The sequence below is a fragment of the Scaptodrosophila lebanonensis genome, unplaced genomic scaffold (assembly GCF_003285725.1).
Source record: "Scaptodrosophila lebanonensis strain 11010-0011.00,11010-0021.00 unplaced genomic scaffold, SlebRS2 tig00000168-arrow-arrow-pilon, whole genome shotgun sequence".
Classification (NCBI taxonomy): domain Eukaryota; kingdom Metazoa; phylum Arthropoda; class Insecta; order Diptera; family Drosophilidae; genus Scaptodrosophila; species Scaptodrosophila lebanonensis.
The window spans coordinates 474,960-487,305 of record NW_022060601.1 but is presented as its reverse complement, the minus strand read 5'-3'; the positions used below and the strand labels follow the sequence as shown (position 1 = coordinate 487,305).

General features: G+C 39.6%; 2 protein-coding genes across 2 annotated transcripts in view; one reads left to right on the top strand and one right to left on the bottom strand.

Moving 5' to 3' along the window:
- The window catches only part of LOC115629898 (MAP kinase-activating death domain protein), a 55,215-nt gene that overhangs the window by 16,014 nt on the left and 26,855 nt on the right, over positions 1 to 12,346 (top strand). Inside the window, exons 7-14 of the mRNA XM_030526499.1 lie at positions 23 to 149; positions 3,618 to 3,650; positions 4,361 to 4,455; positions 5,367 to 6,459; positions 6,518 to 6,721; positions 6,924 to 6,974; positions 9,428 to 9,776; positions 9,835 to 10,241. Of these exons, the coding sequence (XP_030382359.1) occupies positions 23 to 149; positions 3,618 to 3,650; positions 4,361 to 4,455; positions 5,367 to 6,459; positions 6,518 to 6,721; positions 6,924 to 6,974; positions 9,428 to 9,776; positions 9,835 to 10,241 (2,359 nt within the window). The remainder of the gene's footprint in view (positions 1 to 22; positions 150 to 3,617; positions 3,651 to 4,360; positions 4,456 to 5,366; positions 6,460 to 6,517; positions 6,722 to 6,923; positions 6,975 to 9,427; positions 9,777 to 9,834; positions 10,242 to 12,346) is intronic.
- LOC115629900 lies at positions 247 to 768 on the bottom strand. Its single transcript, XM_030526500.1, has one exon. The coding sequence runs from the start codon at positions 727 to 729 to the stop codon at positions 361 to 363; it is 369 nt and encodes a 122-aa protein (XP_030382360.1). The 5' UTR covers positions 730 to 768; the 3' UTR covers positions 247 to 360.

The window sequence follows — 12,346 nt, the reverse complement described above, 5'->3', positions numbered from 1 at the left end:
AGCATTTGTTTATTCTTTTCAGACTTCCCGATGACATTTGGGTGGTAGACTTGGACTCGACGAAGCTATCGCCACCGACCGGTGGCTATGAGGAAATACCACCACTACCTGAGCCAGAGGGCACAATATTGAAGAATCACCTTAAGCAGGTAAAGAACCAAAGTAATTGAATTTGTTGCCTAAATGAAGTTAAAAAGTGAGCGACAAGCCTATGCGGATGGAAGATTTGGTATGGTATGGGTGGTGTTGGTGATAGTTATGGTGATGTATTTAATGATACGACTATCAAGCACATTTTAATTTTACTTAGACACATGGAAGAAACCATTGACTTCATGCTTAAACAAAAGAGTACTCCGTTCATAAAGTTCGCTTAAGATCATCCTCGCAGGCGCGAAGCAGCTCCAGTCCCTTCTCAAAAAGCTTGGCATTGAGCAGCTTCAAAGCTTCCTGGGCGTGCAGAAACCGGTCTAACTTATCGTACTCGTTACGCACCTTGAATACAATGCTGGGAAGCATGGCTTGCACTTTCTTGACCACCTGCTCCTGCACATGCAGACGATATTCGTTGGCACCCTCGCACTTAAAGCGTTCTAAACGTAACAGTTCCATGTCACGCTCTTCCTCATAGTGTATTTTCTGTTTAAGCAGATGCTCTAGCACGGCAGTATAGACCACAAGCTGGTCCAGTCTCGGATCCATATAGCTTGCGGAATCATATACTGCCATATCCGACACTTTCCCGATATGTTGGGTACCTATTGTATACATTGAATAAAAAAAATAGAAAGTGTAACGAATGATGCAAATGCTAAATTTTTACTGAACAGTCTATGAAATTCAACAGATGACATCTAGAACGTTGCTTCAAAACATTTCCTTTCGCTTCGTTTTAGAGCAGTACAACATACCTCACGGATCCTTGAATATCTTTCAATATTTAATACCGAAACCATACCATACCATTTGATTCCTCAATTTTTGGTAGCTCCAAGGGCTAATTTAAATATATACCGTTTAAGCGGATAATATTTAACATGCATATATTTATTTATGCCAAACCATTTAATATTAAAAACGCTTATTGTTGTCTACGTCGTGTTCACGGTCTACACAAATGAGATTTTTATACTCGTACTCGTACATCTTTTCTATGTACATATGTATGTTGTGTAATGCTGTTATGTGCCTTTTTTAAAAACTTAAATCTAAACCCCTTTTGGTAATAAATTAATATCGGCTCTTGGTTTATTAAACCGTAATCTTCAAGTTATTCTGCATTGCTGTTCGAGTTAAATTCAATAGGTTCTTTTTGAAAACGAATAAATTAATTGTAAATAGAGATCATAGAAAGATTAATGTGGAGAATATACTCGAAAAGATAATAGCAATGATTACTATTACGCTGGGAATTAGGAAACCACAATGCAATACAAATACGTATCGTATTTTTATTTTCCATAGCCAATATCAAAAGGTTTCTTTCATTATATATCGGAATCAGCTATGTACAAGAATATCGACATAGACATTTAATACCTAAAAACAAGAAGAGAAGCTAAAGTCGGGTGTCCTGACTTTGAAATACCCTGTGCATATGTGTAGAATAATTATAAAGATTAAAACAAGAAAGGAATGCTAAAGTCGAGCAGGCTCAACTCTCAACTCCTGTACCCTTTGAGTACAGGGTATATAAATTAAGAAAATTAAAAAAAAAAACATTTTCATAGGAATTGTGTCTGTGTGAGTGTATGCCTATGCGTGCCTATTCGTGTGTGTGAGCATGTTTGCAGTACAGAGTTGAACCAAAGCAGCAACAACAACAACATAGATTGGGCAAAGATTACATTTATGGCTATAACTTCCATTCAAATCAGCCTTTCATGATGAAACCTGGCATACGGACACATAATAACTAACTGACGGTATTGCCAAATTTGTTCGAATTTCTAAGAAATATAGGAATATGGAATATGGAACATCATGAATTGCGGTGGTGAGAGGAGAGGGAGGGAATTTTCAAAATACACCATTTCAGCGTATTCACATAATGTATCTTGGACTAAAATTTTGTAAGTAGCAGTCTTGTTTACCTTTTGGCTTAAATTGAGTCTTGCTATTGCTGACGGCTTGTTTATATAAAATGATCACAAAGAAAAGTATATATACATATGTATGTATATAATTTTCAGTAATAAGACCAGCCACTAGTGAGCAGCAGTTTAGTCAAATCAAATCTTAAACACATGTCAGCAAAAAATCGCAGCTTAAACAGCAATCCCTTACCAGAATACCCTTTTTGAGAAATTCAGTTGAAACAACAACAAAACTATTGAAAATATCGTCTACAGAAACATGTACACCTGATTGTGTGATCCGCGGGTAACAACTTTTTACGATTGCGACTTACGATATGAGTACATGCAACAGTCTGTTTCATAGATAAACATAAATATAATTACATAGACATATCTATGTAGGTTTATATATGGTGTTATTTATACCCTATATTTTCAATCAATTTAAAATTTAATATTGTCAAAAAATTAAATTCAATTAAATATTTACGAGTCGGACACGGACGACTCTAGAATTCTACTCGTACTTATAGTGAGTTTTAGCCTACTGTAGCTGTAGTTAGGATCTGAGTACTAGGTGTTGTGATAATGTTGATGATCAGAAGATATTTGTTTGTTAATACTTACATATATTTTTATACCCTGTACCCGTAGGGTAAAAAGGGTATATTAGGTTTGTGCAAAGTATGTAACATGCAGAAGGAAACATCTCCAACCCATAAAAGAATATATCAGCATGATGAGAGAAACCGATCTAACATGTCCTAACGTCTGAATAAACGCCTGGATTTCACAAACAGCAGAGTGCACATTGACCAAACTTGGTAGATTCTACAATTTCATTAAAATCGGTTGATTAGAAAAAATTATCTAGCAAACCATTTCTTTACGGTACTACGTCCCCAACTGCAGGAGGGTGTTCGCTCTTCTTCTTATTTTTGCCTCTGCTATGGGCGCATATAACTTACCGTTGGAAGCTTGTTTGGGTACAGGGTATTTCATTTTCGGGCTTGCTAGACTTTAGCATTCTGTTTGATACTCGATTTTTGGACAGGGCACTTAATTCTACGGGTTGACGTTGATGGTGATTTTGTTGTAAATTCCTGAACCGTGTCAATCTTTTCCATATCTGTACACTGAAACTTAGAGATGCAGTTACATTCAACATACAAGTACATGTACATTAATATAGTACTGTCATATTATATGTGAATGCACATATCATTAATCTAAATATACTTAATATACTCTAAATATACTATACTATATACATATGTGACTACATATCTTTACATGTTTTTTCTACTTCTACTATTCTATTTTTTATTCGACACTTGCTACCACTCAACAAATCGCTCTGTGCCACAACAATTTTCACTTAAACAAATACTTATCTGCTACTTTACTACTATTTCTATTCTACAACTCTACAATTCATGCATTCTGTTATATGAATTTGATATATAATTTATATATGACTACTTGATTAAAACCATCACAACTTTAACGACATCAATTAATAACACACACAAAATGCAGGCTATGATACTAATGGATGAAGCTGGACTTGGTGTAAATATCGCTTACATATGTTCAATATTTTTTTCGTTTTCGTTTCCGTATTTTTGGTTGAAACTTTGTATTTATATCTTCTTGTATACATTACATCACTAATTACAAACGTATATGTACATATATTCATACAATATATGCATATAGGATTGAGAGCATGCGCATATACATTACAACACTATTGTACGGCTATCGGCTGTACAATACTCGTAAATACTATTATGTTTAATGTAGTTATACTTACATAATTATAAGTACCTTTGTTTGAGTGTCAGCAGCGAGTTTATTGTTAGTATTAGCTTCTGTTGGCAAAAAACGGTTTTTAAAACCGCTTGACAACTAAGAGGAACTATTCAACTACGAGTACTTAATTCAACCCTAGTAGAAGTTTTTTCCATGAACATAATTTTAAACTCCTTTTAACGCTGCACTAGCTTGCTGACTTCCCCTGAGATCCGCTTTTCCCTCTTAATGTACGTATACTTTCCCGGTGTGTCTGACCTCTGGACAAATAGTTGCTCTGTTTTCGTCTGCATGCATAACCAGTCATTTCTTCGAAAAGTAGTAGCATACTATCCAATCCCTTCTACTCGTAAAGCGAACATGCGTTCATGCGTTAGACCATATCATAATTACTCATGTTTCCGTCGAGCTTTAGTGTTTTACCCGAAACTCACGTTTCTAAGCCATATATCTCGATCCATCCACAGGCGCTTACCTCGATGACAGCATCGAACCAAGCTGTGTCCTCACAGCAACTACTTCCCTCGGTTCGGGACAGCCTTCAGGAGCCGCCGCTTTTGGGGTAAGTAAAGGAATCCTTAAAAGAAAAAATAAATGCGTGTAAGGGCGACTCTGGGTTAAAGTGAAATTTAATGGTTTATTTGAATGATTTAATTTGAGTTAATTTTTTTTAGATTGGTAAAGATTCTTTATAATTATTCATCAATGACATTTTGACTAATGTAAATTTTGCTTGAAAAGAATGGCTAGAAAACTGTTATCGCTTTCGGTTGTCGAGCAAGAAAACAGATAGAAAATGGCTTTAAAAACCGGTATAAAAACTAGAAATCCAGCTAGAAAATGGCTAGAGAAATAATTAAACGTAGCTAGAGAAAAGAAAACCCGCAGTCACCGATGGTTGGCGATTAAGCCTTGAAGAACCTTAGACAACACAGTTCTATTTCGCATTACGTGGGAAAACCCGAAAACTACAAGAAACAGCGACCCTTAAAAATCATAGACTACAAGTATGTACCAGGTAGTCGTACATAAGCAGACGCAGATTAATGCAGAAACAAAATACACTTGGTGCGTGTGTCGGTTTTCAGAAGATGATTTTTGTTTACATTCATAATTTTAATTTTACCAGCTGGTCTACTTCCTCCTCATTTATTTGCACCTGTTACCGCGCTATTGGTGTAGTTCAATTTCGCATCAAAAAACACCGAAAACTACAAGAAACAGGAACGGAAAATCAAGCAACGAGCGACGGACTACGTGTTTTTCTTTTTGCATCAATCTGCTTGTGCGTCTGGCTGGCGCCGTTACAGAAAACCTTGTCGATGCAGCAGATAAAACCCTGACATAAGAAATTTCACTTCAAAAAGGTCGGGCATAAATAAGAAAACTCCTATTGAAACTAAAGAAAGGATCACTAAGAAAAGAAGCTCAAACCACTTTTAATAGTTTTTATGCTCTTTTCGGGGTTTTCAGTGTACGAATGCCGATGAAGACTCCGCCTCATTCGGCACAGGCTAGCCAACGGAATTCGGTATCTGCCCAAGGAGGAGGAGCTTCGCGACAGCCCAGTCCCATGAACTCTCCAGCACTTAACCCATTTGTATACGGTACGGATGTTGATTCCGTGGATGTCGCAACGCGCGTGGCAATGGTCCGTTTTTTTAATGCACAGAACACACTGGCCAACTTTGCAGAACATACGCGTACACTGCGTCTATATCCGAGGCCCGTGGTCGCCTTTCAGATAAATAGTTTTCTACGCTCGCGTCCGCGAGCTTCACATTTTCTCAATCAATTCGCACGCACGCAAGCGGTGGAGTTCCTTGCTGAGTGGTCGTTGACGCCCACAAATGTGGCATTTCTACGCGTGCAGACCGGGGTTATGGATCCCACACAGGTGGGAGACAAGCCCAAGTGGTTCGCGCACTCGTTAACACCCATACGTTTTTCTGTATGGGACGATGGTAGTTCGCTGAACGGCGCTCTGCGCTCGTTGAAGCAGCTCGAGTGCCAACCTACCGATGAAAGTGGCTCTGACTCAGAGGGCGGGGACAGTTCCAGCTCCTCTTACTCCTCGTTAAGTGACTTTGTGTCGGAGATGGCCTCTTCGGATCTGTCGCCTAGCCTGCACGATGTTTTCGGCTCATACAATCGGCCTCATGTAGTCCCACAAACACTTTCGTCCAATTTGGATCCGGCGCTGGTGTACCATCCACCAAGCAAGCTGCAATATCCCGAAGGCCTCGCCGATCAAGTAGCCTCCAAGGAAGAAGGGGAACGAGCTGAGTCCCCCGCATCGTCTTCATCCAGTCGCTCAGATCTTAGTTCGCCCAGCATCAATCGCGACTCGGAGCTCGACTTTCCGCTTAATTCAATGGTGCAACCAACTCAGCCTAGCCCTTTTCAGTTGACTACGCCGCTAGCTATGCGCTTAGAAGCCACCTTAATGGTAGTTAGCGTAGAGCCAGATGCGGAATCAGTGTCATCTGCAGCGAGCAAGATTATTCCGGCCAGTAAAGTAGAACGTAATTCTAGTGAACTGGATCGGGCGGAAAAGAAAATACCGGTGAGTGATGCATAGTATATAAAAGTAGTGGGCCTGTCTAATACCATTTATATTGTAGCCGCCACTGACTCCGCCAGTCAAGCAACCCGGTGTAACTGATATCTTAGCGCGTACTGGCAGCTCAGGCTCCAGCTCGAGCAGTCCGGGGCGGCAAAGCTCCCAAAGTTTGCTTTTCGAGAATTTTGCTTCGCATGCCAAGGACTTAGTGCGTGAGACTACGCGTCAGAGCAGTCAGGAAGGCCTACTGGCTCACGTTGACAAGGTAAGCTAATTACCACGCCTCATCGATTCTAACTTAATGTGCTGTTGTGATACTTGTTGGTTTTGTGGTATATCTTCTATTATGTTTGCCTAAAAATTATCAAAAAAAAAAAAAAAAAAAAAAAAAAAAAAAAATAAACTGAACAAAAATGTCAAAACAAAATCCGGGATGATCACATGCTTTTCTGTCCATATGTGTATAGCATGCACCGGATGAAGATCTTGATGAAAAAATGCGTCACACTTTTGAAAAGGTTTGTAGCTACACTCTGTCATCATGCACGCATATGAAGACATTAACACACATAAGTATAAATGTCAGTGCTGCCAATACTGCTCGTTATATTAATTAGTCATTCTAAAAGGGACTTTCCCTCCCGCCTGTCATGAATTTTAGCACTGAGAGCTTCAAGTTCCTCCTCCAAAAAAGGAACATAAACAAGGTGGAATGATTTTCTTGCTTTTTTCAAATCACTGACTTTGAAATACCCTGTGTAGAATAATTACATACATTTAAAACAAGTAAAAAAGCTAAAGTCGGGTGTCCCGACTTTGAAATACTCTGTACATATGTTTACAATAATTATAGAAAATAAAAAAAATTAAGAAAAAAAAAAAAATTTGATCGATTTTACCTCTCTTGGTATTCGATCTCACGTAAAGGGTTTATAATTGCACATTTACATAGCAATTGCGTCTGTGTGAGTGTATGTATGCCTATGCGCATCTATTCGTGTCTGTGTAAGCATTTTCGCAGTCAACCAAACAGCAAAATCAACAACAGCCGCGGGCAGCGCTTGAGCAGCAATTATATTTATTGCTATAACTTCTCGTTAAACCCGTCTATCATAGTAAAACTTGGCATACGGACACATAATAACCAACTGGGGGTATTTGCAAAATTTTAGTTCGAAATTCCAAGAATTACGGGAGTTAGAGAAGATCGCATTTTCGGGGAGAGGGGGGAGGGAGGGAAATTCCAAAATATACATTTTCTGCGTATTCACAGGTCTTATATTCCTAGGTCTTATAGTCTCCGAGATATAGGCGATTATACGAATGGAAAATCGGGAAAACCCCCATAGTGGGGGGAAAATCAAAAAAATAAAACAAATTTGGTGTCTCTATCTTTTATAGTCTCTGAGATCCAGGTGTTCATACGAACGGACAGACGGACAGACAGGGCTAGATCGACTCGTCTCGTCATGCTGATCAAGAATATATATACTTTGTGGGGTCTGCCACGCCTCCTTCTGCCTGTTACATTTTTCAGCTCCCGCAAACCTAATATACTTCTGTACATTTCATGTACAGAGTATAAAAATTAACAGAAATATACAAAATATGTCGTGCACGATTATACCTTCTTCGGAATTTGAACTCACGTAAATGGTGTCTGCACAATTACATTCAATTTCGTGTCCCGATTTTTCCACGGAACTATCGCAACATTTCAGGCCCAGGAAAAAAAATTGCTTCTTAATGCTCACTTACACCGTGAAAGGCAACTTGTGTCCAAATTTCAGCTTCCTAGCTCTTGTGCGCTTATCGCCAGTCAGTCAGTCAGGACAAACTGTTTTATATATATAGAGATGAATTTGGCTCCAAAAGTTGTTGATGTTTGCACGGACAGACAGGATGGATTGGCACCTTATAGCACCTTAGAGCAGCTCTGACATACGAGTACAATACAAAAATCGAATATTACAAACAAGAAAGGAATGCTAAAGACGAGCAGGCTCAACTCTTAAATACCCTGTACCACCCCACAAAAAATTAAAAATAAATTTAATTTAATGAATTAATTTAATTTAATTAATTAACTAAATTACATATAAAATATTCCATACATGCATACATACATTTACATCAGAATCGTGTCTATGCGTGTTTGTGTATTTGTACATATGTATGTATGTGTGCATTGGGCCTGGTTATATGGCTATAGCTTTCTTTATCAACCTATTATAATGAACTTGGTATACTGATATATAATTACTAATTGGATGTGTCAGCCTAATTTTAGTTCAAAACTCCAAGAATTACGGGAGTTATAGAAAATCGTTAATAGTGGGGGGGGGGGGAGTGGGGGGTGCATCGGGAAAAATGAACAAACTCGTCCTTTCTCGGGCTCAGGAGAATCTGTATACCAAGTTTAGTTATTCTAGCTCTTATACTTTCTGAGATCCTTGCGTTCATACAGACAGACAGACGGACATGGGTATATCGACTCGGCTTATCATGCTGATCAAGAATATATACACTTTGTGGGGTCTGCCACGCTTCCTTCTGTGTGTTACATGTACACTCGCACAAAACTAATATACCCTTGTACCCTTTGGGTACAGGGTATAAAAACGTGAATTGGCATGTTCGATGCTCCCCGCGCATTGCCAGTTTTCGAACCGGCCGTGCAAACTATAAGCTTCGTAAAATTTGAAAAGTACATACATACTATATTTACATACATACTCAAATACAAGTAAATGCTTCATAAATTGTACAAAATCGACATCAGGTCTGGGATCAATTCCAGTCTGGCGGTATCTTTCGCTATTGTGTCTCAGTTTGGTTTTGTTTTGTTTTTACTGCCCTCATTGTCTCACCCCGCACTTTATGTTGAGTGGCATGGAGTGCTGCGAGTACATACTTGTAGTTCGATTGTTGTCCTAACAAAAAAAAATTTGTTATGCTTATTCTCGTGCAGTTCACGCTACATGCTAAAAAAGCGGCCGGTGAAGCTTCCAAACAGGCGCTTGAGGTGTCAAAACAGGCTGCGGGTGTTAGCAAAAACACATTCGAAGACCTCACCTATGTAGGTAAATCAACATTGGGGGATCTGACTAAAACAGCCAAAGAAGCTGCATCAAAAAAGGGCATCATCAAAATCGATGAATCCTGCGCGCCGGGCAATACGCCTGTACCTGGTACACAGCTAGCAACTACAAAGCAGGTGCAACAAAGTGGGAACAATTTCTTTTCATCAATTGGCAGCGACTTTAATGGCCTTGCTTCTTCCACTTCGACGATGTTTTCGGGAATGTTTGGCGGAAAAAGTAAGTACAGCGCATTTGAGTTCAGTAGGAAATTTTCATGCTACATTTGCATCCATAGAGAATCAACAGAAGCACTCGCCTCCGCAGCAACAAAAACAGCAGCAGCACAAACAAACCTCATCCATAACTGCAATTAAAAACAAGACGGGCATCAATTTCGACCCATTTCCCAGCCGGAAGGGTCTAGTTGAACGCACGCCTCTTATCAAGCACTCCGGTCCGCGTCAGACACAGGAGGACCTAACGCGTCAGCAGAATCAAGAACGTTCGCACAGCAATGCTGAGAACCAGACTTTCCTTAAGGATGTCACTAATCAGGTGCTGGCAGGCGAAGGTGTGGGCTGGTTAAAGCTAAATCGTTTTAAAAAGCTTATGGAGGACGAGTCTTATCGCACTCTTGTCCTCAGCAAGCTAAACAAGACGTTGGACAAAAAAATTGCACCAGACGATCATATTGACGATGTGGTAAGTTTAGCGATAAATTGTTATCCCGAATATGACTGATTTTAGTACATGTATACATACAAAAATTAACAGATCGTTAGAATATGGTATTTATAGGGGTTACCACCTGTTCTTTAATATGCGTTCATGAATCTATATAAACTTTACATTTCATCGAACTCTACAGTCGAGCAAGCCCGACCGTAAAATACCCTGTACTCCCTCCCACAAAATAGGAAAACTTAAAACAAAACATTTTAAAAATTATATTAACAGAAATTTAAATAAATACAAATTATTCAATACATATATATGTACACACAAAAATTGAGACATGTTTATGTACAGTTTTAACAGCAAACATTTCCATCACAATCGTGTCTCAGCGTGTTTATATGCATATACATATGTATGTGATCTTGTGTATCATAGAATATTTATTATTGATAACGATACCAAGATATATGATATAGTTTAAAATATGAATATAATGTAAAATGATAATGGCGAATATTAGCATATGCAGCTAATGCACTCTTCTAATGCTAATGCTGACTTCTCTGACGGCTTCTCTCTGCTTCTTCTTCTGACTGCTGACTTCTGCTTCTTTCTTTACGGCTGACGACTGTGTTTGTAGTGCGGCTGACAACTTACTACTGACAACTAAGTACATTTCTACTGACTGCTTAAAACCAAAATGAGTACCGAGTACTGATGGCGATGCTGCTTCTAGGTGTTCCGCCATTCTCACTATCCTGCCTTCCCATCTTACATTCGGCCATCCTGTACTAGTCATCGGCCTCCGATGACCACGAGTCTTCGTTATCTGCGATATATCGCCAAAGCCGCATATTATCGCAACTTGTTGCCGTGCTGTTCGGCCCTTCGACGTCTGCAGCCTTGCGCACTTCATATCGCCCGCTACGTTTAATTTTTGTAATTTCATATGGTCCCAGATAGCTAGCTTTCTCCCAGCTACGAATTATGTTCGGCGGATTGCGGCTAGGTTACCCAATTTTAAACGCAGTTGCAACACCTCATTTTCGGTGCTGTTTATAACCTTCTGTACTCTAGCCACAAACTTAAACCATTTTTCAGGACTCTCTGATGACAAGTTGGATATGATTTGTAGTATCGATCGGTTAATGCGCTCTACTTGGCCGTTTCCTCTGGGCACTCCGGTGGTGCTCCAAACATGCTCGATACCATTTTTGCTCATGTACCCCTCGAAAGCTGAAGATGTAAACGCAGACCCTCGGTCACTGATGATGCGACTGGGATTACCGATGATTTCCGACCAGCTGTCGAGCTTTTTAAGAACTTCTTTGCAGCTTGTTGTCTTTGTCGGATACAGCCACACGAACTTAGTAAATGCGTCGACTATAGCAAAAATGTATTTATATTGCTTCGGTGTGGCGTCCATAGGTCCGAGATGGTCAACATGCAATGTGTGCAATGGCTCTCCTCCTTTCTCGACGGGATGAAGAAAACCTTCCTTTTTACCCAACTGTTTGTTGTGGACAATACATTTAATACAATTCGCGATAACATGAGCAACTTTTCCTTCCAAATGTGGTATCCAATAGCTTTGCTTGATCAAGTGCATTGTCTTTTGAACAGCCCAGTGTCCAACAATCGACAATTATTTCTTGCTCCATCGACTTCGGTATAACCAGCAGATCAGTTCCTTCTATCGACTTAAACAGCAATCCTCCTTTGATTTTAAAATTGTCATAGGGGCGGCTGGTTAGAATCTCAAAAATAGCTTTGATCATACAATCTTTTTGTTGATCTGCTTTTATACGGGCTGAGACTTCTGACGTGACCACCATTACTTGCTGTGGGTAGCGACTCAGACAATCGACGTGCCTCAGACGATCTCCACTCCTGTGCTCCACTTTATACTCGAAGTCCTTCAAGTATAGGACCCATTGTGCAACTTCACCTGGTATGTCTTTTTTTGGAAAGCGTTTGCTTGAATGCCGCGCAATCGGTTATAAGCGTGAATGGTTCTCCCAAAATATACTGTCGGAACTTCTTACATGCCAAGAAAATTGCTTTTGCCTCCAGAATATAGCTGTGCTGACGAGCTTCTGCCTCAGTGGTCCTTTTGCTCCAAAAGGAAA